This window comes from Phascolarctos cinereus, unplaced genomic scaffold (assembly GCF_003287225.1).
Source record: "Phascolarctos cinereus isolate Bilbo 61053 unplaced genomic scaffold, phaCin_HiC Scaffold_4;HRSCAF=312, whole genome shotgun sequence".
NCBI classification, from domain to species: Eukaryota; Metazoa; Chordata; class Mammalia; order Diprotodontia; family Phascolarctidae; genus Phascolarctos; species Phascolarctos cinereus.
The window spans coordinates 177,977,791-178,004,012 of NW_027555847.1; the positions used below are offsets into that span (position 1 = coordinate 177,977,791).

Here is a 26,222-nt window from a genome sequence, read left to right on the forward strand (position 1 = left end):
CACAACTGCTGGTTCTTCCTCCTTTTAAAAGCCAGTGTCCCGCCGCCATCATGAAAGGTTCCTTTTTATCTTAGAGGTCAAGAAGGGAAAGCAATGGAAAAGACTGGTTACCTTATTGTTGTAGTCAAGTCGCATCAATAATTTATTATAATGGTTACTTCAAAAGGTTATATAATTGGGGCCCCCGTCTACAGAGATTTCTTGTCCTGGCCAGATCTGAGGGAGTTTGGCTTACAATTATCCAAACGCTTTCCAACAAAGCAACCCATAAAAGAGATTTTTAATGTGCCTTTCCTCCCCACACTGTATGAACTGAAAGGGTTTTTAGGAAAATCAATGAATGGCTATTAGTCTATGATTTTCTTTGTTAGATGTGTAAACCATTTTTAAAAGGTCAGATGTGGCTGTACATAATGCCAGCACTGGAGAGAAATTTCCTTATAGCTCTAGACAAGGTAGCATTAGCCACATTTTTGAGACCTGAGAAAATACAACATACCTATTCCAAAAGATAAAAGGTAAAAGGAAGAAAGTTTTTTCTAGCCAGATATAACTTTATGACCAAGTCTCACTTGCTTTCGGTTGGAATACAACCATAGTCCAATACAAAATAATAGATATGAAGGTTGTTTATCACACACCTGCTAGAGACCCAATAATCCCTAAAGGATAAAATGTATCCATAGAACTTATTCCTGTTACGCTTTAAAAATTTTTACAATTCCAAGAATAAAAATATGGTTTTCCATAATAGACTCACACGTGGAAAACTGACAAAATGGATTAAAAATAAATTAATAATCTGCCTAATGTTTACTTAACTGATTGAAAGTGATCAGGTTATTCTCTGCTGTGTAAGTCAGGAGCAGGAGGTCCCAGGTGAAGATAAATTGAATTTTAATTTTAAAAGTTTTTTGGGGAAGAACCTATTAGGCCAGCTGGACCTGTCATTGGTGGTCTTTTTCACTACTTCTGATGTACCAAATTAGGTTAGAATAAAAATGCACTTTTTCAGAAAAGGCTAATAATACTACAGGAAAAAGAATGGGTGTTAACTTTCTGGAAGTTTCAACTCAGTCCTAAAGTTTTAATGAACTACTTGAGAAAGGAAAAAAAAAATCACTCAAAGTTAGTAGTAGTAAATGGAAATAGTTTTGGATACCTGATCTCATTCCAATTTGGAAACCACATCAACTTAATCTTTTCAAAAATTCTGTATATCAGGGCAGCTAGGTGGCACAGTGGCTATAGTACTGGCCCTGGAGTCAGGAGGACCTGAGTTCAAATGTGACCTCAGACACATAACACTCACTAGCTGTGTGACTCTGGGCAAGTCATTTAACCCAAACTGCCTCACAAAACAAAACAAAACAAAACAAAACAAAAAAACCAAATAATTCTCTGTTATCAACGAACACAAATTAAAAAACCATCCCAAGAATATCCAATTCAGTATAAAGCTATCACAGTTTTTTGTTTCCCACTGCTCCCCTTTATCTGCTGTACATATGGGATAAACAGAATCATTTTTTAAGTGATGTACAGACCTAGCCTAAGCAGAGTTTAGATAGAAGAGCAGTCTTCTATCAGGTTGCTGATCAGCTTGGTAATAGGATCTTAGGGACTAGAGGTTTGTTTTGTTTTTAAAAGGCATTTCTTGTTGGCTGAGCATGTGTGTGGAAAATTAGCCTTTAAAGTAATTGCAAGGAATAACATTTGGGAGGCAGATTACAAGAGGTCCTGATATTAATAAAAAAAAAAATCAAGTAAGCATATACTTAATACCATATCTAAGAATTTACAGATGATATTTAAAAGGCTAAATCAGGACACTGAAAATCAAAGGGTTATTATGAGAAACTGTTTTGCTACCAGTGATCTTTACATATTTGTACAAAATCTAAATCTTTAAACCGCTAGATTTGAAACTGCCCTTTACCTATGTTAGTTGGCTGCTTATACTATGTATCCCCCCTCTCTATAATGCTCTTCTGTTTCCTCTCCAATTATCCTAACATTACCCATCATCCAGAGTCTATCTCATGTCCAACGATTGAGGCCCAAACTGGTCTTTTCTATCAAGTTCTATTGCACTTGCTGTATGCAATATTCATGTCCCAAAGTAAACTTTATCTTTCCTCCTAAATTATTTTCTAACTTCATTGTTCTGAAAGCAGTACTAATCTCTCATTCAACTAAAATGGAAACTTAGGAGTCATCATTGCCTTTCTCCTTTCTCACTCCTCTTCCCTTCCATTCAGTTATGAATAGGTTCAATTATCACCTCTGCACAAATGACTCCCAAATGTAGTTGCCTGGCCTTACTCCCATTTCTCTGTTTCAGTCTCACTTCTCCCACTGCCTCCTGGACAATTCCAGTGATACCTTACCAGCACCTCAAATGTAGCATGTCCAAATTTACACTCATCATCTAACTCTTTAAATTAGCCTTTCTTAATTTCTCTAGTGACAGTGATGAAATCACCAGATCCTCCTACTCATAAACTCAAAACCTTTGGAGTTACATTCTGCTCTTCCTTCTCTCTTATCACCCATATCCAATCAGCTGTCTTGTTAATTCTGCTCCCCACCTTGTCACAACCACCCCTTTCTTAGCAATCATGAAACCACACTAGTTCAAGTTTTCATAACCTCTCCCCTGAATTATAATATACTAGCCTTCTAATTGTTCTGCCTGCATCCAATAACTCCCCATTCTCATCTAACCTTTACATCTATAACTGCCAAAATAATCTCCCCAAAGTACACCTCTGATAAAGTCAATTCCTGTGCAAGAATCATCAGTGGCTGCAATTGTTTCTAGGATAAAAACACAATCCTCTTAGCCTAGTATTTAAGGCCCTCTACAGTTTACTTACAAACTATCTTCCTGGCCTTATTTCATATCACCTCCCACTTCAGACAAGTGGCTTCCTATAGGGATACTACTAGCCCTACCTATCTCGAAATATTGTTGTGAAGATTAGATGAAATAACATATAAATATACAGATATGATCAGGAAGCCTTTCCCAACTCCTCTTAATTATAATGCCTTCCCTCTCTCAATTATTTCTTATTTATCCTGTGTATAGTATGTTTATACATATTTGCTTGTTGTCTGCCCCATTAGACTGTGAGCTGCTTGAGGGCAGGGACTGTCTTTTGCCTCTCTTTGCATCCATAAAGCATGGCACAATGCCGGGTACACAGTGCTTAATAAATACTGACTGAATGCGTTCTAGACCCACAACACTGCTGGCTATTCCCCAAACTCAACATGCAATGTTTTGCTTTTGGCCAGGCCGTCCTCATGCTTGAAATGTACTCCTCCCTCATCTCTACCTTTTGGGAGCCTCCTCTTCCTACTTGTACTCCTCCCTCATCTCTACCTTTTGGGAGCCTCCTCTTCCTACTTGGCTCAGTCTCAGTGTCACTTCTTCTGTGAAAACCTCATTCTACAAAAGTGTTCTCTCTTTTGTGAGGAAGTTGGGGTTAAGTGACTTGCCCAGGGTCACACAGTATCAAGCACCTGAGGCTGGATTTGAACTCAGGTCCTCCTGATTCCAAGGCTAGAGCTCTATCCACTGCACCACCTAGCTGCCCTTCTCTTTTCTCCTCACATTTTTTTCTATAGCACGTTTTATGGATTTCTCCTTTGCCCCCACTAGTCCATAATTTATATTATTTTTATCAATGTATTGACAGTATCCTTTTTGGTAAAATAAAAGCTATGTGAGGCCAGGCATGATTTCCTTTTTTAACAGAAGCATCCAAGGACAGTGCTTTGCACATTAATACATTGTGTGGTTTTTTTTTGTTTATTGTTGTTGAAGTGTATGCTTATGTAAGATAAGCCTTCCTTATCCATGGAACTGGTCCTGTCACCCTTCCGCTTAAATCTGTCCATGGTTCTCTACTACCTATAAAATAAAAAAGTTCAAATGCCTCTCCCTGACATTCAAGACCTTCCGTACTCTCATGCCCCCCTACCTTTCAAGCTTTATCTCCATCTTCCTCCTCGTGATTTATGCTACAAACAACTTGGACTATTTTCAGAATCTCAAACTATGCCTGGCACATTGTGACCTATGTGCCTTTCTTAACACTGTCCCCCATTTCTGTTGTGCTCTCTTCACCTAATGAACTTACCATACAACTCAAATTCTACCAACTCAATAAAGGCTTTTATGTTTTCCTTAGTTAGCAAATTAATTTTCCCTTAAAAGCACAAAGTATGTGGTTTCCCATTTTCTCTAATGCACCTATTGCATATTGCTTGGTACAAAGTATTTTTGTTTGAGTGATATGTCCGCGCTAGAGTGTGAACTCCATGAGGGTAAGGTGCTTGCCTGAGGTGAACTGTGGATTTTTGCCAATTCTCTAGCAAAGTGCTCTGTACGCAGTAGATCCTTAATAAGTATTTATATAATTGAAATGAATTTTTGACATAAACTGCCCTGCATTGTTATATAACTATTTCATGTGTTTATATCTTGTCCCCACAGCTAGATGACAAAGATCCATAGGGTACACTCCTAACAATGAACTATATTGTTGTTTAAAGCCCAGCCTACCTAAGTCAAGAGGGCTGGTTACCAAATAGTAATAATTTTTGAGACGGGAAGGGTAGTGGTCCAGGTCATATCTAGTTGATTTATTCATTGATCTATCCAGGAAGCCCGCCTATTCAAATGTGGAGAGAATTTTAATCTGCACCTACAGAGGGAGGTCCTAAACCTAAGACATTACTATTTAGACCTTGAAAAAGAAATTATCCTGCATTTTTCTTACTGTTAGCATAGGCAATTAATAACTTACTGTACTTTGAGAAAGGAGGTGTGTGGCCTTGGACCAGTCCCTAGCTCTGTATTCCATTCTATAGGCCTCTGAGCCTTTACTGTCTGTAAAGTAGGGGGTTAGACTTAGATGATGTCTAAATTCCCCTCTATCTCTAAAATTGTCTGATCCCCACCCCAAGTGGATAATCTAAAAATTACTTATATTTGCTATAGGAATATATTACAGATGAGTTATTTCTCCCATTGAATTCCCCTCCTTGGGATACTGTTAATTTTGTAAAATGTTATTAAGCTTGCCTTCCCCTACCATCATTGATGCCTCACTTCTGAGTTCTATTTTCATACTACGCAGGGGCTACATTGACTTTGACCCAGAGTATATGAATATAGTGTATAAATGACTTCACCCCTCACAAAGATACTAAGGAAATTCTTCCTTTGAGTATGAGAGAATAATATGGCTGAATAGCTTAAGGTAAACCAGCCTTTTCAGAACTATACGTGCCAGGGGCAGCTAGGGGGCACATTGGATAGAGCTCTGGCTTTGGAGTCAGGAGAGCCTGAGTTCAAATCTGCCCTTAGACACTTGACTTGTACTAGCTCTGTGACCCTGGGCAAGGTGCTTAACCCCATTGGTTTCCCCCCCAAAAAATTTTTTTTTAAAGAGAACTATATATGTAATGATACATTTTATCAAATGCAAAGTTAAGAACAATGCACTTCACCAGAATAACAAAAGCAAGCAGGGTGATCCTACCACTGCATATAATATATGGTTTTGTTCTATATACACCTCTAAAAATTTCTTCTAAAATCTTCATACATCATATATAATATGAGGAACTTATGGTAGGGAGAGATGGAACCGTTCAGCATTTTAAACATAAAATTTTATAGAGAACAGATGGGAAACACTGGACCCAAGCCTGGAATGACGGCAGGCAGCTGTTGTAAAAGGAATCCTGGAGGGCAGAATGTGGGTGCAGAGCTGGGCAGAAGGTACCAAGTGAGGAGGGCAGATGATGGGGACAGGGACTGGCCCTGTGACCTCTCCACTATGGGGAGCTGCCAGGCCAGGTAACTGCCTCCACTAAGACAGATCAGCACCTTCTCTGCAACTAATATTTTTAAAGAGCTGCCTAGAGCAGAGGGGTCAGACGCTAGGCCCTGGGCCCACAGCCCACAAGAAATCTGAACCAGATTAAAATGTAATTGGGAAATACTTAACAAAATAAATAAAAGTATAATGGAAGAGAAATCACATTAACATACAAGGCTCCTTGGTTTAATGGCCCGTTTCTTTCTGAGTTAGATACTAATCCTAGAGAATTTAAGTGAGAATTTAAGTCAGGTGCCCAGAGTTACAGAGTCAGCATATGTCAAAGGCAGGTCATTCTGGCTTTGAGACCAGCTCTCTATCAACTAGACTACATCACGTTATCTTCCTGGCACTGAAATGGATAAAATTCTATAGCAAGAAGGGGAAGTAAAAATGGGATAAGCCAGTGAAAATGACTGAGCCATATTTTAGCTAGTAATATGGTGAGAAATAGGAGGAAGCAGTGAATGAGAATAGTAAAGAAGTCAGACAATTACAAAAGTTTGTCTTATCCTATCAATATGACACAGATATTATAAACAATGTAGATATAAACAAGGTAAAAAGAAATTTTGGTAATAGGTGCAGTTCCTGAAATGTTAAGCCAGAACTAAATCTTTAAGTAAACAAAAACAATTAGTAGCCACAAGAGAGAAATCAGCTAGCTTAAAGTTATTCAGGTGCATGCTTTAGTTATATGGTGGTTTTTAAGAGTATGTTATTAACTCCTTATGAGATTCAAAACAAATCAGGTAGTTCTAGTCCCAGACAGTCCTAAAAAGATTCCAGTAAATAAGACCAGGAGATTTCATGGAACAAAAGCTACTAGGAAATTTTTTGTTGAATATTTTTTTATCTTGTAGTATTATTTCAGCAAAAATACCATGAAGAGACCTATGTAATTTGGCACAAAAAACAAATTTCACAGCTAATGGCTTCTTTGTTCCAGACCATTTTACATTTTTTTGTTTGGTTGCGAGGCAATTGAGGTAAAGTGACTTACCTAGAGTCACACAGCAAGTGAATGCTATATGTCTGAGGTCACATTTGAACTCAGGTCCTCCTGACTCCAGAGCCAATGCTCTATCCATTGTGCCACCTAGCTGCCCCTAATGTTCCAGACCATTTTAGAGATGACACATCAGGGATTTTTAAAAAATAGCTTCATTGCAATTTTGGCCTAGCTAAAGAGTAAAGTCTAATAAACCATGCTCTTTACTTTTTCCTTTTTCAGGCAATTGAACTCATTTATGAACACTGAGGTTATGACCCTAAAGTAACAAAGACCATAGAAATTCAAAGGGAAGATCAATAATTTGTCATGAATTCACAGTATGGGGTTGAAGGCAAAATGACTAATACGGAAATGTTTCATGTGATTGCCCACGTATAACCTATATCAGATCGCTTTTTGTCTCAAGGAAGGGCGAGGGGAGGGAGGAAGGGAAGGCTAGAATTTGGAACTCAAAACTTAAAAAAAAAACAAATAATGAATGAGGAGCAGCTAGGTGGTGCAGTGGATAGAGCTCCGGCCTTGGAGTCAGGAGGACCTAAGTTCAAATCCAGCCTCAGACACTCGACACTTACTACTAGCTGTATGACCCTGGGAAAGTCACTTAACCCTGATTGCCTCATTCAAAACAAACAACAAAAAAACAATGAATGTTAAAAATTGTTTTCACATGTAATTGGGGAAATTTTTTTTGAAAAGAGTACATGAAGAAAGACCTTTATTTTTGTACATTCAGTCTTTATGGGGGAAAAGGGGTTGTAAACACCATTTTCATTTTCGTTATCACTATTCCCTGATTGCTAAGGAGTAGGAAATTTGGTAAGAGAATTTATCTTCTAGCTAAGTAAGCAGCTTTTGTACAATATCATGCCAAATCCTTCTTAAAGTGAACAGGATGAGCCAATCTGTCTAAAAAGAGAGGTGTTATACAAAGAATACAATGATGCAAAATAAAACATTTCAAAATTGGCCCATCAAAAGAGAAACCCACATCAAAACACTTCATGAAGCAAATAGTACACTCTAGCAGGCAAATCAATTTTAGAAGAAGACAACTTATTTGAACTCCAAATGTAGATAAATTTGATAGAGTTTAAAAGTTATTTTCTTCAACTGTACTGAATTTGGCATATACTAAGAAACACATTTGCCCCAAATCCTAAATCAAACCAAAAAAACAAACAAACCCTGAAGCTTATTTAGGGTACAGAGATTCTCCAAAGCAATGAAAATGCAGGTAGGGTAAAATCGACTAAGCTAAAGATAAAATATTCATGGGAAACTTAGTTTTCATTATGTAGGGCTCAAATTATGTCATGGAATGTGTCTGCCATTTGCAGGCTAACAAACTTCAAACAATTTTTCATATACAACCAAGCTTCTTTCAATGCCATCATCATGATCGGATATTTAATAAATACAAGGAGAGCCTGGTATTGTACAAGGTTTAATTTTGTTCTTTGTGACCTTAAGTAAAGTAAGACATTTAATACTAAAAATTCTACTAGATTTATGGGTAGAATGACCCTGTAAAGTCCTACAAATAGACAGATACTTGTGGATACTCTCAATGATTTTTTGATAATGATAACATGCTAGGAAAGCACCTAAAATCTAAAATGAAAACATAATATAGGCTTTAGAGAATCACTCACTGAGAAGAAAATGATACATGATTTAAAGAATAGTTTCAGTAACTCTATTTGTATAATAACTTGTTTGTGGTTTAAATGATGCAACTTCTAAAGTCGACTGACCACTCACTGGATTTCCTGCAGAAAAGATTGTTGTATAGGTTCTGGTGGGACTTGATGGCATCTCAGGTGACTTCCAAATTTAAGATCCTGGAATTATTTAGTAAAAATGGCACCCTATCTTGAAAAAGTCAGCCAGGAAAGTCCATAATTTAGCCCTTTTCTCCACATTAGACCTTCTTGTGCTTTGTAGGACTATGAAGCATTCGTATCTTATTTCTAATGGTACTTGTGATTAAACTATAGCATTTTTATGAATAAATTGTTTCAGAATCACAATTTTGAGTTGGGGAGGTTAATTTGGTATTTTCAAAATTCTCCAATATGCCCCCCACCTTTTCTGGTAGCTGGGATTCCACTTCCTTCTTCAGTCTCCTCAGCAGAAACGGTCGCAGCACTTTATGAAGACGTCTGATAATCAATATAGTTTCTTCTTCATTTAAGTCCACCTACAAAAAGATAATAGTGAGTACAACACCAATTTTACTTATTCTTTTTAAAAATCATGCTACAAAATAGCCTTTTTATAATGAGTTTTCAGCACATAATCGATCATTTCTTTCCAAAATCACTACTATCTACAGGTAACTGTGTCCAACTCTACACATGGCTAGTATTTTAAAAAAACATCAGATAATCAGCCCAAGTGTGTCCTTTGCCCATTCAGTTATGATTATCTACAACAGTATGTAATATAATAATATGTGTGTTTGTTTTTCTTAATGTTCAAACAGAATTGGGTTCTTTAGAAGGATACTGCTTGTTTTAAAGCAAGAATGAGCTTTAGAAAGGTCACTGCAAAAATATAATCTTTCTGGGGATAGGAAAGGTGGGAGATAGGAGATAGCAAAATATATGGAAAGGTACTTGGGAAATAGGGCATTGAACCTGAAAAGGGCAAGATGACCGTGGAGGTCAGATTATTTTTGGCATTACTGATTATTGTAGGCATGACTTCCTCCATTTTATCCCTATCTTTATCTTGACTCTTCTGAGAGTCATTTACTTTTTAAAAAATAAAACCCCCTTTTCACTCCTCTGCCTCTCACGGGTCTGCTCTAGAGGAAAAAATTATCTGTCAGAAGATTCTAAGTTAAGGACTTCTAAAAATCTACCCACCATATTGGTTTCACTGTTTACATAAGTGCAATCCAATGATCTTACTGACTAAATGCAAAACTTCCCACATATGAGAGAACTGAAGAGTTCAAGCCAAATAATTTCCCTGAAATGTCTTGCTGTGGTAATCTACATCTGCTGCTAAGAAAGCACCACCCACAAGGCTTTGTGTTTTTTTCCTTCTTGCAACAGTGTGTTTTCTTTCAGATATGGACTATATAAGTCAAGACAGTTAGTGAAATGAAAGAAATGGAAATGTTTGGAGACAGCTGTTTTAGCCAAATATTCAGAGGACTCATTCTAATGTACATATACATACATAACTTAGGCTGGGCCAGTCAAAATGAAATGAACGGGGTTTTATACAAAATTGGCAGAAAATGAGCTGAATAGATAGATTTGACTCATAAATACTTTATGTGCATGGCTTGGAAAGGCAACAAATGGTTTGAAGGTAGAAATGCTTGACATCTTTTTCCTGGTTAAGTTTAGTAGTAAAATGACCCATAAACTTACTCAACAGGTCAGATGCTCATCTTTCCTCTGGCTTACACATGTTTAATATTCCTACTGATCAAGAATATTTGTGAAGCCTAAGTGGCTTCTTGCTGGGGATGTTTGCATAAATACATACAGTCAGATTGTACCACACATTATTAAAATTGTCTTTTTGGGAACAATTTACTTGAAATTAGAACATTCCCATAATGTATTTCAAATTGGAGGTCATTATTTACAGTCTTTCTCTGATAACCACATGGCAAACGTTTGTTGTGTATTTTGATATCCTCTGTAAGAAAGTCTATTTAATTTCAACCAAATGTTTTGTTATTTGCTACGAAAAATAAAAGGCTAAACTAGTACCCTTTCTCCAGTCATGGCAAAGGGGGCATTAAACCACTGCTCAAAAGTGCTACAGCTCTTAAAAATGGTGGGAAGAAGAAAGTTGAGGAGGGCCCAGAGTTCGGGCAGCTTGTTCTGCAGGGCGTCCCAGTCAGGAGTATTCGTCTTGGTGCCACATAGTGGGTATTCAAGACCTGAGTCAGCTTGCAGTGATGATTCTTCATTCGGTGGCCTTCATCTACTATCATGTACTTCCACCGGATCTACATCAATGTAAGAAAAGAATAACATCTAAGTGAACTCTGAAAATTACAAATACTTTAAACATGTAGATTGTCTATCATGCCAAAACGAGGTGTGAAAAGGTAAACAGCCCAAACTTCCTCTTCTGCAACAGATGTTGTCATATTTCCTAATAATGAAGGAAGGATCTTTCCAAATAAATGGTCTACTTAAACCCAGGCTCCTAGCAGTGGAGTGCTCTTTCTACTATGGCATAAAGCCTGTTCCAAACAGTAATTATGTCCTCCAGTGAAGCTGAGAAGGTTCATATTCCTACTGCATTCATTTTGTAGATAGCACAAGAAGTCTCAGAGGCCAACTACTCCACGGTAACTTATTAACAAGGCATTTGTGGCTGATGCCATCTCTGTTTCAAGACTTTGTCTTAGGCTGATGGACTGGCTGTGCTATTTTTTTTTTATTGCTCAGAAAAAAAAATCAGAACAAAACAAAAACTAAGATGAAGATACAGAGGCTTTGAAAGAAAAGGCAATGCCAAAACAACCCTGGAGAATATGGATGTTTTGGGGGAACTAGAGAAACAAGTATAAGAAATTTGATCCTCATGACCCATCTTACAGGTAGAGAAACTAAGGCTTAGAAAAATTAAGTGACTTACTCATGGTCATAGAATTATTAAGTGTAATTTGACCTGAGATTCTTTCCTAATCCCGAATCCACTATTCTATCCTTCATACCACGGAAACATAAGAGATAAACAACAGATTTTACCTGAAAGAGAGGAGGCTGAGCTTGCAAACATGCATACCCAGGCCACCCTCCCATTTCTGCCCCCACATCATTCCTTTCTCTTATACCATTCCACAGTGCTAATCAGATTCTGAATGCCAGAATGTTATGGAATGCTCTTCTCTGCCTGTCTTCTTCTTCTAAGCTATGCTCAGCAATGGCATTCAGAGCACCAGAAGTTCTCTAGGAAGACTTAAATCCTTCTAGTGAAAGGAAATATCTCATACTATATAGGTGAAAGATTGGATAGTCTAAATTTCTTCCTCATTACAAATAAATTCAGGAAAAGAAAGAAATAAAAAGCAGTCAGGCTAGGAAATCCAATTAGAAAGATGCTAAACACCCTTTTTTACCTCCTCTACAAATCACAAGATCAGTGTTAAAATGTTATGTATATAGCAACTACTGCTAGCTGTCCCACATGTCCCTGCAGCAGAGAAAGCAGTTGGTAGCCAGAAGCACACGTAGAATAATATTTACATTTTAGACTATATTCCTGTGTAATTTAGTTTACAGAGAACTAGAAAAGGAATCAAGGGACCTTAATTCTCCTCCTTTTTTCTGCCACTGACTAGGTCTGTGACCTCTGAGAAAGTCACTGAATTAATTTCTTCAGTTTCAAAATGAAGGCAATATATTTTGCTGCCAGAAATCACTAAAGAATGTTGACAATCTTGTGTGAAAGACAAACTAGGAAAAAAGAAATCACATCATCAAATATTTTCTGTAATAATAACAAAAAGGTCTCATTTTTGATGGCCAAATTCTTCTTCAATGACAAAAAAACAGGGAAGCAATAGTATATTCATTGCCAGCTCAACTGCCCAATCTCTTTAGAGGATGTTTCTTCAATTCTGTTTTCTCATATGACACATTTAAAGGAAATCTCAGCTTTTTGAGCAAAGATTTAACAGAGGGTAGAACAGCAATCATGAACACATTTATATTTCTAAGTTAAAAAATAAAACACAAAGGAAGGGTAATACTTAAAAATGAAAAGATGATTTTAATATGTGTTCCATGAAAGTTATTTGTAAATCAATTATTCTATATATTAAATAAAGGCAGTGTTATGTACTGGATTAAATATTGATCTTAGAATAAAAAGACTTTGTATTCAAGATCTGGTTCTGATGCTTTCTAGCTATACGTTGTTAGGCAAGTCACACAACCTCTGTGAGCCTCGGTTTATTTCTCTGTTAAATGGGGTTAATAACAATACTTGTACTAGCAGGGAAAGTATTTTGTAGAACATAAAATCCCTTACACAAATGCAAGCTATTATTAACTATCAAAAAATTATATATATATATATAAAAATTTTAAAAATAGTGTTCTCTTTAAAGGCTGGCAAAAATGATGCTAATTTAAGGCTGCTCAAAATAAAGTGAAGATTGGGTCTAAGGTAAAAACAATTTACCGTAGCTCCAAATAAACAGGCAAGAAAATGCATCAATAATTCTGAGCAACAGCCCAACTTTTACCAGGTGATATCTGAAAATGGAAAAGCATAGGAGCTGTAGCCAGGATAATTGTTCATAGGGAGACAACCATATGGAGAAGCTCTAACTTTGCTGGGGAGAGAGAAAGGAAACAAGAGGGATGAATCTGCACTTCTGAAAATAACCCCAGGGCAACAAAAACAATTATGTCTGCCACTAGCAGGTTCAGAGTTATTAGAAAAGAAGTGACACTAAGGAATCCATGTGAAATTTTATGAAGAGAAAACTAGTTATCCCTATAGTCTCAGAATAGATAAGTAAGTGTAAAAGAAAGCCCATGGCCATATTACTCTTAAAAATAAGCACATGCCATACAATGATCCAAATATTGTTTTTTCCAATTATTGGAACCTTAAAGGGGTGATCTTTAATTGTACATAAAAGAAATGAAAACCATACCTTAGCAAGGATGTGTTTATCCTTTATAATGTACTCATAAGTAGTTAAAAGGACATTAAATTTTCCACTACGAAGTTGGGGGACAAGCGAGCGGCGCATAGCGGGAGTGCCCTGAAAAGAAACAAGTATTTGTCCATTATTTCTCACTATCTTTGCTGAAGAGGGCAAAACTGTGACTGAACACATGTGTTATCATGAAGGGCTTGGCTCAATGGCATACATCTGGACACTCTTCCAGGCCCTGAAGAATGCTTTGCCCATTGAAGACCAAAAAAGGAATGAGAGTAAAGAAAATGACAGTGACCTTGCTGTGGAGAACGGGCTGCTGGACTGAAAAGCGCCATGTCTATGGAAGTGTGCAGCAGGCAGGCGAGTGTCCTTGGTAATTGCTTGACTTTATAGGAACAGTTGGAATTGCGGGAGCCTGACAGTGAACCATTCAGCAATACACAGAATGTGCAGTATTTATCATTTGTATTACTCTCATCAGAAACCTTGCAATATGATAATTAACAATTTTCTTCAGCATTTCACTATCTGAAAGTAATTATGGTTTATTACAGTAATCTTCTTGGGATGATTAACTCTCACTGTTTAGTACATGATGTACATGACAAAACTTTACAACCAAATACAGTTCACAGATGTGCATACGGAATGAAGAAAATATGGTCTATTTTTACTTTTCCAGATTTGTATACAAAAGCAGCATTTCAAACCTTGTAAGAGATTTTCACCACAGAAGGAGCCCATTTGTCAAATTCATATGTCCAGTTAGATAAAGTCCTATAGAAGAGAAAAAAAAAGACACAGCATTTGCATGAATCAGTGGTCATAAGTGTGTTTGTTTATTTGCAGCCTTCCCCTTATAAAGTCCTCTAGCATACCATGTATCACACTCATTTTTAATGATATGGGCAATAGGAGAAACTGAGATAAATACTATAAACACTCTCTTATAACACTACATATCTGTTTGAAAAAAAAGCCCCCCAAAATCTCATGCAAAGTAAAGGCGACCCATATATAGCTACTGAAAAGGGAAGCAAATTAACAATAAGATATTGGCCGAATGTGAACTCTCAGAATTAATGTTGAATTCCCAAGAACCATACATTGACAATTTGAAAGTGACTACTTTTTAAAAAAAAAGCCAAAAAGTACAATGCTATGTAAACAGCTTCCACAAAGAAGCCTCTGTGTGTGCGTGCATATGTGTGTGTGTGTATGTGTGTGTTTGTCTATGTATATGGGGGGGCGTGGAGAAGGAGAGAGAGAAGAGAGAGAGAGAGAGAGAGAGAGAGAGAGAGAGAGAGACAGAGAGAAGACAGAGACAGAGACAGAGAGAGAGAGAGAGAGAGAGAGAGACAGAGAGACAGAGAGAGAGAGAAAGAGAAAGAAGAGGAGGGAGAGAGAAAAAAGAGAAACACTGACAGAGATAGAGGGCCACAGAGAGAGAGAGTGAGCTCTTTGATGTGTTTTAAAATAAATGAAGAATTTTCTAATATTGTACTAGACTGAAATCTGTGTCCTATATGAAAATATTTTCCAGAAGCACATTGATTAAAAAATATAACTAGAATGCTGAGGTCATGAGGCAGCATAGAGTCAGAGTTGAGGGCTGGATTTGTAAATTGAGGACCTGGACTCAGATTTCAGCTCTGCCACCTGTGGGATCTTGGAGAAGTGACTATCTCTCCTGTGGTGGTGAAATCAAAAATAACTGAGGAAACAAAGGGTTGAACTTCCAAGCATAAAGACTCATTAGGCAATGCATGCCAATTGCATAACAAATTGGGGCCAGGTCTCCTCAGTTTGGCACTGGACCTTGAATATAGGAGGAGATAATTTTTGTGCTTTACAAGATAACAATAAGCAAGATACAAAACAGGGTATATAATTAGGTAATCTGATTTCTAATTGGTGGAAAGATTAAGGGCTCTCTAGGTTGGAAGGAGGAAAGTAAACTGGTATAATTCCCTGAACTCAGAAAAAGAGGTGTCCCACTCCCTCCAAGTGTCTATATTCAATCAAAAGAACAAAGAAACAATAACTGACTGACTAGTACAGTGCCAGTTTTCAGACAAGACACATGGGTTGCTTGAGATATATAACTGTGAGAAAACTCACTGCATCAGTCTTTGGATCTGACCAGGTTTCTGGTCAGCATAACCTACGTCCTTGGTTAAGGGTCTCTAAACAGCAGGTAAGGGTGGTCTAGCTTACCAGCCATGCAGGGCTAGGTTCCAACAATGCAACAAAGTTTTCTTACAATTCCCGTAAGTGAATAAAGTTTTCTCACAACACAGAAATTGTACTAGACCCATAACTGAACAGAAAGGGAACTGAGCTAGCTCCAGAACTGAATCACAAGATGGCGTCAGTGTGGTTCACTCAATTCCCACAATTCCCTCACTCTGGACCTCAGTTCCTACTCTGTAAAATGAGGAGATTGGATTAGATGACCTTGCAGGTTCCTTCCACCTCTAAATAATCCTTACATTCCTAATACAATAGATATTCTGATCTAAGAGAGAAAAAAATCACTATATGATTATATATACATGGTGGTTTATTATTTAAATAACACTGTAACTTAACATAAAGAAGGAAAAAATAACTTTATCCTTACTCAAGTTCAAATGTATGAAAACAATGAGCAAAAACTCAACAAAGAGAATGATATAGCATGACATGTGAACACACACACACACACACACACACACACACACACACACATGAATGTGAACACACACACACACACACACTCACACACACACCAACACACACACCACAGAAGCACACAGCTCCAAGTACTGCGATGCTTACGATTCAGGTCAATGTCAGCTATGTAAGATATTAATATTTAGGATGGTACATTTAAAAATATGATCAAGTGAGACTGAAGTCAATTCAATTTGACATTTATTAAGCATCTACCAAGTGCTAAAGGCCTTTAACACTGTAATCTGTTGCATTAGTCTTTTAGAAACTGAGAGAATGTTTAAAAAATATTTCCTTCTAAGCCGATCACTTCAGGAATAAGTACTAAGTTATACCATAACAGTGGATGCTGAATGGATGGAACATTAATGGCTGATAAAAGCATTTGATTCCGTCTATAGATCCTGCCTATAGCAGTGATTTTGGGGGAGGGGGAGGGGGAGTATTTAGATTCAGAATATGTATTATCTGATTGCTCACTGAATTTTACCACTACGTGTAAAACAAGGGCAAGCTGCTAATAGGCTGATCTACAAAGCACAGAAAGATAAGTGTGGAATTCTTTACTTACGAAAGGGGAACAATGATGAGATAGGGTCCATTGAGTCTCTTGTGCTCCATCAGATAAGTGATGAGTGCGATCGTCTGTATGGTCTTTCCTAGCCCCATCTCATCAGCTAAAATTCCATTCAGATTGTTATTATACAGTGAAACCATCCATTCCAGGCCCTGGAGCTGAAATGAAGAATAATTGCTTCAATTATCCAAGATCTGCACAGGTAATTAATACTAATACAAATGAAGTGAAGCTCTGACTTCTTAACTCCTTAGTGCAGTAGGTTGGGGTTTCCCACCGTAGGAACATGGGGAAACACCAGCACAAAAATCATTTAAAATATAAGCTTTTAATAATCATTACTGTTTGGCAGGTGCTGCGTGTTAATCAGATTTGGAATTACTTACTGTGGCATGCTGACAGGATTTTTAAGCAGCTTTCTTATTCATTCTCACTTAACATCCCATAATTTATGGAATTCTAAAATTATTTCAAACATAGAGCCCTGAACCCAAATCCAACACTTCTTTAAAACAAACAAATAAACAAACCAGAAAGGGTCTTTGGCACAGGTGACAGAAAATCAGAGAGAACCTGTCCAGTGAGCCATCTTTCTTTTCATGGCAATATTTCCTCTGCCAGGAGGCACAGGAACACCATCCTGGGGGTAGGGTCACAGACTCCTTCCTGGAAATGGAACTATACAACTATGCATGGAAAATCTGCAATGTGGATAACATATGGTCAGGTAATTGGGAGCTGACTGAACAGCACTATGTAAAATATACTTTTTGCATACAAAAGAATTAGTACATACTAAATGAAATTCTCAACCATTCACACAAAGGGAAAGAAAAAAAGGTATAAAAAATCCAAAAGCTTGTTTTTTCAAAAAAAATTAATCTCAATTTTTTTTGCATTTTTTTTTGTAAAATATCTTTATGAAATATATTCTTTTTTTTGTGTAGGAAATTGAACTACCTAAAGATAATTTGTATAAACAAATATTAATATTAGTCCAGCTTTTCTAAGTCCATAATGAATAGAAAATCAAAGTGGGATCACATCTGGGAAAGTGCAGTGCATTCCATGGTCCCAAACTGTTCCATGCTATCAGAGCCCATATTTTTTACACCAATATTCACCTAGTGAGACTATAGGGCTATAAATCATGGAAATACTAGGATCTCAAAAGAATTACAATTGTAGGTGATCCGAAGGATGATAGAAAGATTCTTGTTGAATGTAAATAAGCTGTAGGTTATTAACAACCATGATTTGTATGGAAGAAGTGGCATAAAAGATGTAAGACCAGAAAAGAAGGTGGGCCATTCATAGGGCGACAATGAGGGATGACAGGCAAACAGCCCAAATGTTGCACCTGTAGCCATAAAATATTAAAAGAACCAGAGGAAGTGCTCCAGCACAGTGAATAGAGTCTCTATGGAAGGTTTATAGAAAGATGTAGTCAAAAGTCAACAGAATGATAAAACATAGACGAATTGCAATAACCATTGGTGGAAAGAAAGAACACCCCACGTTAAGAAAATCACTATGGATCCTTTAAGTACTGGAAATTAGTAAGGGCAAACCAAGTGATTTATTCAATGAATCTTTTAGTGCCTACTATGAGAAAAGTCTGCTGCCTTGCCCCCAAACAAAGAGGATACAAAATTAATGGAAAATGATTTGTTTTCAAGGTCTTTGACCTCCAGAAACTTACAATTTAGTAGGAAGATTAAGACATGCACATAAATAATAAATAAACATTTTAAAAGAGTTTATTATGTGCCAGGTACTTTGGGAGGTGATGGGGATACAAATATATAGAATGATATTATATGGGATGTACAAAGTTCAAACAAGAGATTTTTCTGGATGGTATGACCAGAGAAGGCCTTATGAGAGGTAACCTTTGGGCTAAGTTTTGAAAAATGGGTAGAATTTTAGTAGACAAATGTGGGGGAAGCATTCCTCTACCTAATGTCTCCAAATGTCCTCTCTAGTCCACTGTCTAGCACTGTGCTCAGCACCCTGCAGGTAGTTAATAAAATGTTTGAATTTAATTTTGTTGGCGAGAACAGCATGTATAAATGTAGAAGCAAAACACACAAGGTGTGTTCAAGAAATGGCATGTAGTCAAGTTTGACTATATCATAGAGTTTGTGTAAGAAAGAAATGGGAGGAACTGGAAAGATAGTAATGATAGGTGTTGCCCAAATACCTCCAAGATGATGAAGAAAAGCAAATAGAAATTGTAAAAAAAGAGTGTCAATCATCCTCAAGCAGATAATTAAGAGTTGCCTTTGCAGTGTTTTCTCAGTATTGATCTATAGAATCCTGATACTCCATGGAATATTATCTGAGGTTTCATGAACAATTTCAATGCTAGTAATATTTCACTTCTAAAATAAAACATATGAAATGTCAAAGTGTCAAAAATGCTTCTCATACATGATACTTTTTCAGCATGAAAATCATTTTGCTCTAACATTTCTTGAGCCCCTTTATCCCAGTAACATGCCTTAAGACTTATATATATATATATATATATATTATATATATATGTTCTTTCCATGCATTTTAATCCCATGTCCCATGATTAAAAGAACTTAGAAAACACTGTGGTATGGGCTACATTTTGAGTATATACAAACACACACATACAAAAAAAAATAGGAATCATGATATATTCACTCATTTCATCAGAGTAATCAGATGCCCAAGGTGGGTTTTACACGTGTGTCCTATACTAGGTTCTCATACTCTTCCCCCATTTCTTAAAGTGCAAATTAATCAGTTAATATTGCAAAGTAATGATTGAACACGCTCTTTCAACTATCAAGGTGTCCAGAAAGCATAAGGTTCTTTTGAATATTACATAAAATTCAAGCCAAATGTTGTTTTATACTTTAATTTCATTACTTTGATTTGGCCTTTGAAGAAAACGGGCCCCCTCTAAAAACTTATGGAAATCAGGCCGAAGGAGGGAAAAACTGGTCTTTCTCCGGTTCATTACTCAGGAAAACAACTGTTTGCTTCTTAGAACAAGTTTTGCTGAGGGCACACACTATTAACCTACTTTTCACTCATCTAGAAAGAGCAAGAACACAGGGTGTTGGCACACTCAGTTCTTTCTAGAACTATTACCTAATTTCACTTTTACTTCCACAGCCTTAAATAAACAACTTGTATTCCCTCTTACTTGTTACTTCTTGCTGCTGGTGGCTAAAGTGGGTAAGTGCTTCTGCCTAAGACGTGAAGTCACCATTTTGGTTAACTTCTCCTTAAACTAAGTTCCCAGGCGGGATAATAAAGAATTATGTACTTTAAGGAGTTTAGACCCCTCAGCAAATGGGATTACTGAAAATGGCAAAGATTCACCCTTTGATAGTCTAAATGTCACTTAAAACTCTAATCCAGTAAATGTCAAATGCACTTGGGACGACACAGACACTGTAGGTCAAACTTAAGCTTATACAAAATAGTAATCTCACGTTAGTAAAAAGCAGTCACTTAACCTCCTGATCCTCCGTTTCTTCATCTGTAAAATGAGGGAGTTGGCATCAGCCACCTCTAAGGATCACTTCTTCCAGCTCTAACTCTATGACCTATGATGTAATAGATATTCCCTGTGTTGATAGGACATAACTCTGAATTTCATGGTAAAGAGCATACGGATTCAATTTGCCCATCAGTTGAAATAAATGCTAAGTTAACATTTCATCAAACTAAATTTGTTGCAAAGCCCTAAAGGCAGAAAATTAGCTTACAACAGTGAGAAAAATGAGACTGAGTCACTGTCATGAAAGCAGCAAGTGACAGAAAAGTTTAAAGTCGAGGCTTTCTCCTTAGAGGAAAGTGGAGTTTATTACAAGACAAACTATTATGTTTTTATATTCCTACAAAGCATACACTGGATTTCCTCAAACAAAAGTCATTTCTCAACCTCTAAGATAAATAAAAGTATTTCCCACTGCAGTACTTTGGGAAAGGAATCCTAGAATCATATATTTAGAGCAAGAAGGGACCTTAGAGGTCACAGCAACACAGGTTCACATATCTAGAACTGGAATGGACTTCACAGACCACCCAGCTCAACCTCCTCATTTTTATAATTGAGGAAACTGAGGCTCAGAGAATGAAAGTGACTTGCCAAAGGTTACAGAGGTAATAAATGTCTGAAGGAAGATTTGAACTCAGGCCTTCCTGATTCCCAGTCTATCTCTCTATCCACTATAACACTCTGCCTCCCAGATGAATGATTTGTCACCATACTTGAGCACTATAGGTCATTTTCAACTTTCAAATTCTTTTCACACAATTTGTCTTCAAGCAGCAGCACCAACATTCAGCACTTAACGTGTGTAAGATATATACCCAAGTCAAAAAAAAATAGATGAAATACTTTCTTTTTCCACTCACAAAGAAAATCCAAACCACATTTTTTACCTGATAATGCTTTAGGGTGCCATTAATGAGAAGAGCAGACTGCTTCTCTACCCTCTCTGATATTGCATGAGCTACGGTATAGTAGGACTGGGACCCTCTAGCACTATACTGCATGCTGTATTCATCATCCACGTCTTGCTTGGCAGTCCTGAGACAGAGAAAGAGGAGAGGAATTCCATTCAGACATCCGTGCCACATGGGTATGTTCAGGTCAGCACTTTGAGGTTTTAAGAATTCTTAAAGAAAATGCACAATGTGCCAATTCTAAAGCTCCCAGTTTCAGCAAAGGGAGCACATGGCTACTCACTCAATGATCTGTTTAGCATCCTTCTCAGAAACTTCTTCACTGTTTGGATCAAGAAGTATCTTCTCCTCTGTTTCCTGCCTGCTCAATTCCTCTTCATCATCCTAAAGAAGAAATCCAGAAACTAGAAGAGTGGTACTTGGGCACAACCCTCACTATCATGCTCATTTTCTGAAAACACATCACATTATATGCTGATGTAAATCCAACAAACAAGACAAACTCAGAGAGATTTCTGTCTAAATCGGGGGGAAGAGCTCATTCTCCCCACTCCTTTAAATGACGAGATCACAAGACTGAAGAGCCACCGTGGTTACCAAGATCAGTTCTTGGTTCCCAGGAAAACATAATCATCTAAAATGAGCAGCTGTTTATCATTGCTGTATCACTTAAAATTCTTTCAGGCCATATTTATTCTCCTATTTAATAGCTGGTGTTTCTGAGGATTTCAGGCAAGACTTTTAATAACTCGGTTAACTAATCATTATTTCACCTCAAGAGCTCCAAAGCTTCATTAAATTTTCCAACTTTACCTTATGTCATAGGTTTCACATAATGTCAGGGACAGTAGGGACTCAGGGACATCATTTAAGTCCAATTCCCCCCTTTACAGATGAGGTATATCGTTGAGTCAGTTCAGACGTGTCCGACTCTTCATGACCCCGCTTGGGATTTTCTTTGCAAAGATACTGGAGTGGTTTATCATTTCCTTCTCCAGCTCATTTTACTGATGAGGAAACTGAGGTCAACAGTGTTAAGTGACTTGACCAAGGTCACACAGTAAGTATCTGAGACTGGATTTGAACTCAGGAAGATGAGTCTTCCAGACTCCCAGCCTATCCCTCTATGCACTGCACCCCCTAGCTGCCCTGCTAGATGAGGTAGATAAGCCCAAAGCAGAGAATATTCACTTCCCCAGTCACACAAGCAGTTAGTGATAGAGTTAGGACTTAAACTCAGGTGTACTGAACTCCCAGTCAACTGTACCTCAGTCGCCTCTTATCTATATTTCATGCTTAAAATGCAAAAATAAAAGATTAAAACATATTTGTCAGTCAAGTCTTTCATGAAACTCTTAGAGCCACTTTTCAAATAGCTACTTACCAATTCACTTTAAATAGCAAAAAAAGTATTAATTGTATCAACTATATGTACAGGCTAATTAGTAGAAGGGCAAAGTCATAAAAATGCACCTTGCCTAGTAAATTCTTGATATTTATTTCTAAGTCTCCTTTTACATATGTTTCTATGCTACAGTACTACCTCATAAGGAAATCTACTTATAATGAGGTCTATTGGGTATATAAATAAAGAAGGCCCCTTGAGAGGTTCAAGACCACCTCTTCCCATGCTGAATTCTACTCCCATAGTGTTACAGGTGGATTTCTGTTAAGCTCATATGAAGATCAAGCTTAAACATAATAAGAAAAACCATTATCAAACAAAAAAAAAAGTCAGACTTCTACCAAATGTTGTTACTACTCCTTGAGTTCTACTGAATTCTCCAGAATTATCTTTTTGGATGTGCAATTAGTGTTATTTATCTCCAAGAGAGTAATAAAATATTTCTTTAGGGAAGCAAGTATAGCAAAAAAAAAAAAAAAGAAAGAAAGAAAGAAAAAAAGAAAAAGAAAAGAAACATTAAGCCCTTTTAGAAAGAAGTCTCAGGATCCTACAAGAAGGAAGAGGTGTCAAACTAGGGACTTCTCCCAGCTTCCTACACATACTCCCAAGTTCCCCAATCTTAAGCATCATTTGATGCCTAAAGAAAGGGCAGAACTTGACTTCCATGAACTGCTCTTAAAAGCCACAGGATTCTGTTACTTATTTTCCCTGTCAATTTTTTCTCTACCTTCAGCTGTCCCCAAATTCCTCTGTAGTCACTTCATCTTGATGGCAGCTTTCTCTCTTTATGGTGCCACATCACTGTTTTGAAATGATGGAGTTTGCTGTCGCCCCAGCAGCCCCAACTGATCAAAAATGCCATTAGTAGTGAGATACAGGTGAGCCATCTGGCATCAGCAAATGGTCTTTCAGAGCTATCTCTAAATTGGATATAGCTAATGATTTTAAGAGACAGGAGAGGTAGAAAGTTAGACATAGACTGAATTCAAGGATAAGCTTCCTTCCCTACCTACTGTCAAACCAGTATACAGAAAAGAAATACAGATACATACCTCCTCCTCATATTCAGAATCACTCTCCTCACTATCAGATCTAGGGGCCACTTCATAACTACAGGAGAATGGGAAAAAAGAGACAGAAGGAAAGATTATTTTTTTGATTCATGTATTAATATTTATGTATACTCTATGTGCTGGTAACAAACATGGATATATATCAGTTTTCAAGGGAGGTGGACATAAGTCCAGTTCAAGTACTGTTCAAAGGTCAACCAAAATCTAAAGAGATGAGAGAACATGGATGAAATGTAACATCATTTGAATGACAAAACAAAAACACTTTTTGTTTTTTGGGTTTTTTTTTGCTTTAACAACTCACCCAGGATTCATTTCTAACCAAGCATCCAGTTGACTTGCTTTAGGAGCTTCAGGACCAAGAAGAACTTTGCCAGTTTCTGTATGAGTCACTTTCACAGGAAGATCACTCATCTGACTGCTTTCATCTATTGGCTAACAAGGGAAGACAAATGTCACCGTTTGATGGCAACTACAAGCATGACTTCTAAGAAAGAAGGAAAACAAAAGTGTACCACAACCCATCTGAGACCTTGTAATGGCTCCCATATTGTTTATCATAGGCTGGTTTTCTTTCCCATCGTCCCACACGTTCCCTAACACGTAACAGAGGATCCATGACTGTAGTCCATACTTCTGCAGTAAGTGATGTTTTACAAAACAATTTTTGTTTTCTAGTCACCCTATCAGTTAGGAGGCATAAACAGCATAACCTCCACTTTTCATATGAGAAAACTGAGGTTCAGAAAAGTTCTGTGATTGGTGCCAGGTCTGAGCCACTTACTTCTGATTTCTTATCTGAAGCTGATGGCTCTACATTATGTTGCCTCAGCATCACGTAACTAAGTGTGCTAGTACTTTTGCTAAATTTGGAATTTATGAACACAAACAACTTTGACTGAAGTTGATGACTAAACTATTTCTAAGTTCTTTGCTAAGAAAACTAAGCATGTAAATAAATTGCAGGAGGCATGTTTAAGCCCACCTAAGAGAATAAGCTCTTTTCCTTGGGATTTGGAGTGAGCATTATATCCATGCAAATGGATACTGCAAATGAATATATGACCTTGTCTTCTCAAAACCTAGTCATGCAGGAAATCAGTTTGGAAATTCTTGATTAGAGAGGAGTTTATTACTTGAAAGTTATAAAACAGGTCTTTTTCCAAAAAATAATAATTCAAACTATCCACTAATTATGATTTACTTTTCACAAAACCATTTTAATTAAAAAGAAAAAGATCAGAAATCAATCAATGGCAGATGAACAAATACTATAAGTAGTGATGCTCCACAAAAAGAATCTTTTTACAAAGAAAAGAAGCACCTAAGTCCATCTTATCCCTTTGCTGTCTCATGCCAATACTGGCCATGAAAACCACCTGCAGAGCAAGATGACCATCCCTCCCGTGTTAATATAAAAGGGCAACTAGGTACCAGTTCACTTGTTAAAGAAGAAAATCTACCATTTACCATCATTTCACATGAAAATACCCTACTTCATTATCTTCAACCATTCTAATATAGCTTGTGTTATTGCTTATGTCGTGCCCGAAAGGAAACAAAATGATTTTCTCTAGAAGGCAGAACTTCTGAAATCATATCCTTCGCATAGGGAGCTCTATTCTATCATCTCTTTTACCAAACAGATTGTGCACAAGGCACGTTCATTTTGCAAACCCTCATATAACATGTGAGGATCTGTTAAGATACAGAGCAATATGTATCACATGTCCAAGAGCAGTGACTCATTTTGAGAAGAGAGAACGTCTGTATTCTTGTTACATGCTAAATTGGCTCACTCTCTCCTTGTTAACATAGGGCTGTTCTTTGGCATTTTGGGACATGGCTTGGCTCTTTATAAATTAGTGCAGGCTCTGAGGGTTCTAACACAAAGCATTGTTTCTCACACCATCTCGTTTATATTCATAATTTCTCATATGCATTCCTTTAATTTTTTTTTTCTATTAATAGGTTTTGGCGAGTAAGTAACCTTTTCTGCTGGTGTTGGCTTTTTCTTTTTAAATACAGCTATAAAACATGGAAAATTAAATATTTCACATGTTGCCATTTTATATTTGACATGGAAATGAAATTTTAAATTCACATTATTTTAATGTAAGGGGCAGAAAATATTCATAGCACGAAAACAATAACAACAACAATAGGTAGCATTTATATTGAGCCTTAAGATTTTCAAAGCACTTTTCAAACATTATCTTGTGTAATCCTCACAACCCTGAGAGGTAGGTTCTATTATTATCCCAATTTTACAGATGAGAAAACTATGGCAGAGGTCAAGTGATGCTGCCAGCAATGTCTGAGGCTGAATTTGAACTCAAGTCTTCCTAACCCCAGCAGATCCAGCTCTCTATCCTCACCATGCCACCTACCTGCCTCCATTCAGTAGGTCATAGTGAGGCTGTAGAA

The 26,222-nt window shown here is 37.1% G+C and overlaps 1 protein-coding gene across 1 annotated transcript in view; it reads right to left on the reverse strand.

Annotated features, from left to right (window-relative positions):
- The window catches only part of SMARCA2 (SWI/SNF related BAF chromatin remodeling complex subunit ATPase 2), a 205,919-nt gene that overhangs the window by 99,289 nt on the left and 80,408 nt on the right, over positions 1–26,222 (reverse strand). Inside the window, 10 exon segments of the mRNA XM_021001863.2 lie at positions 9,002–9,115; positions 10,650–10,768; positions 10,771–10,891; positions 13,562–13,672; positions 14,281–14,347; positions 16,857–17,020; positions 21,294–21,441; positions 21,601–21,701; positions 23,775–23,832; positions 24,100–24,230. Coding sequence (XP_020857522.1) covers positions 9,002–9,115; positions 10,650–10,768; positions 10,771–10,891; positions 13,562–13,672; positions 14,281–14,347; positions 16,857–17,020; positions 21,294–21,441; positions 21,601–21,701; positions 23,775–23,832; positions 24,100–24,230 — 1,134 coding nt within the window.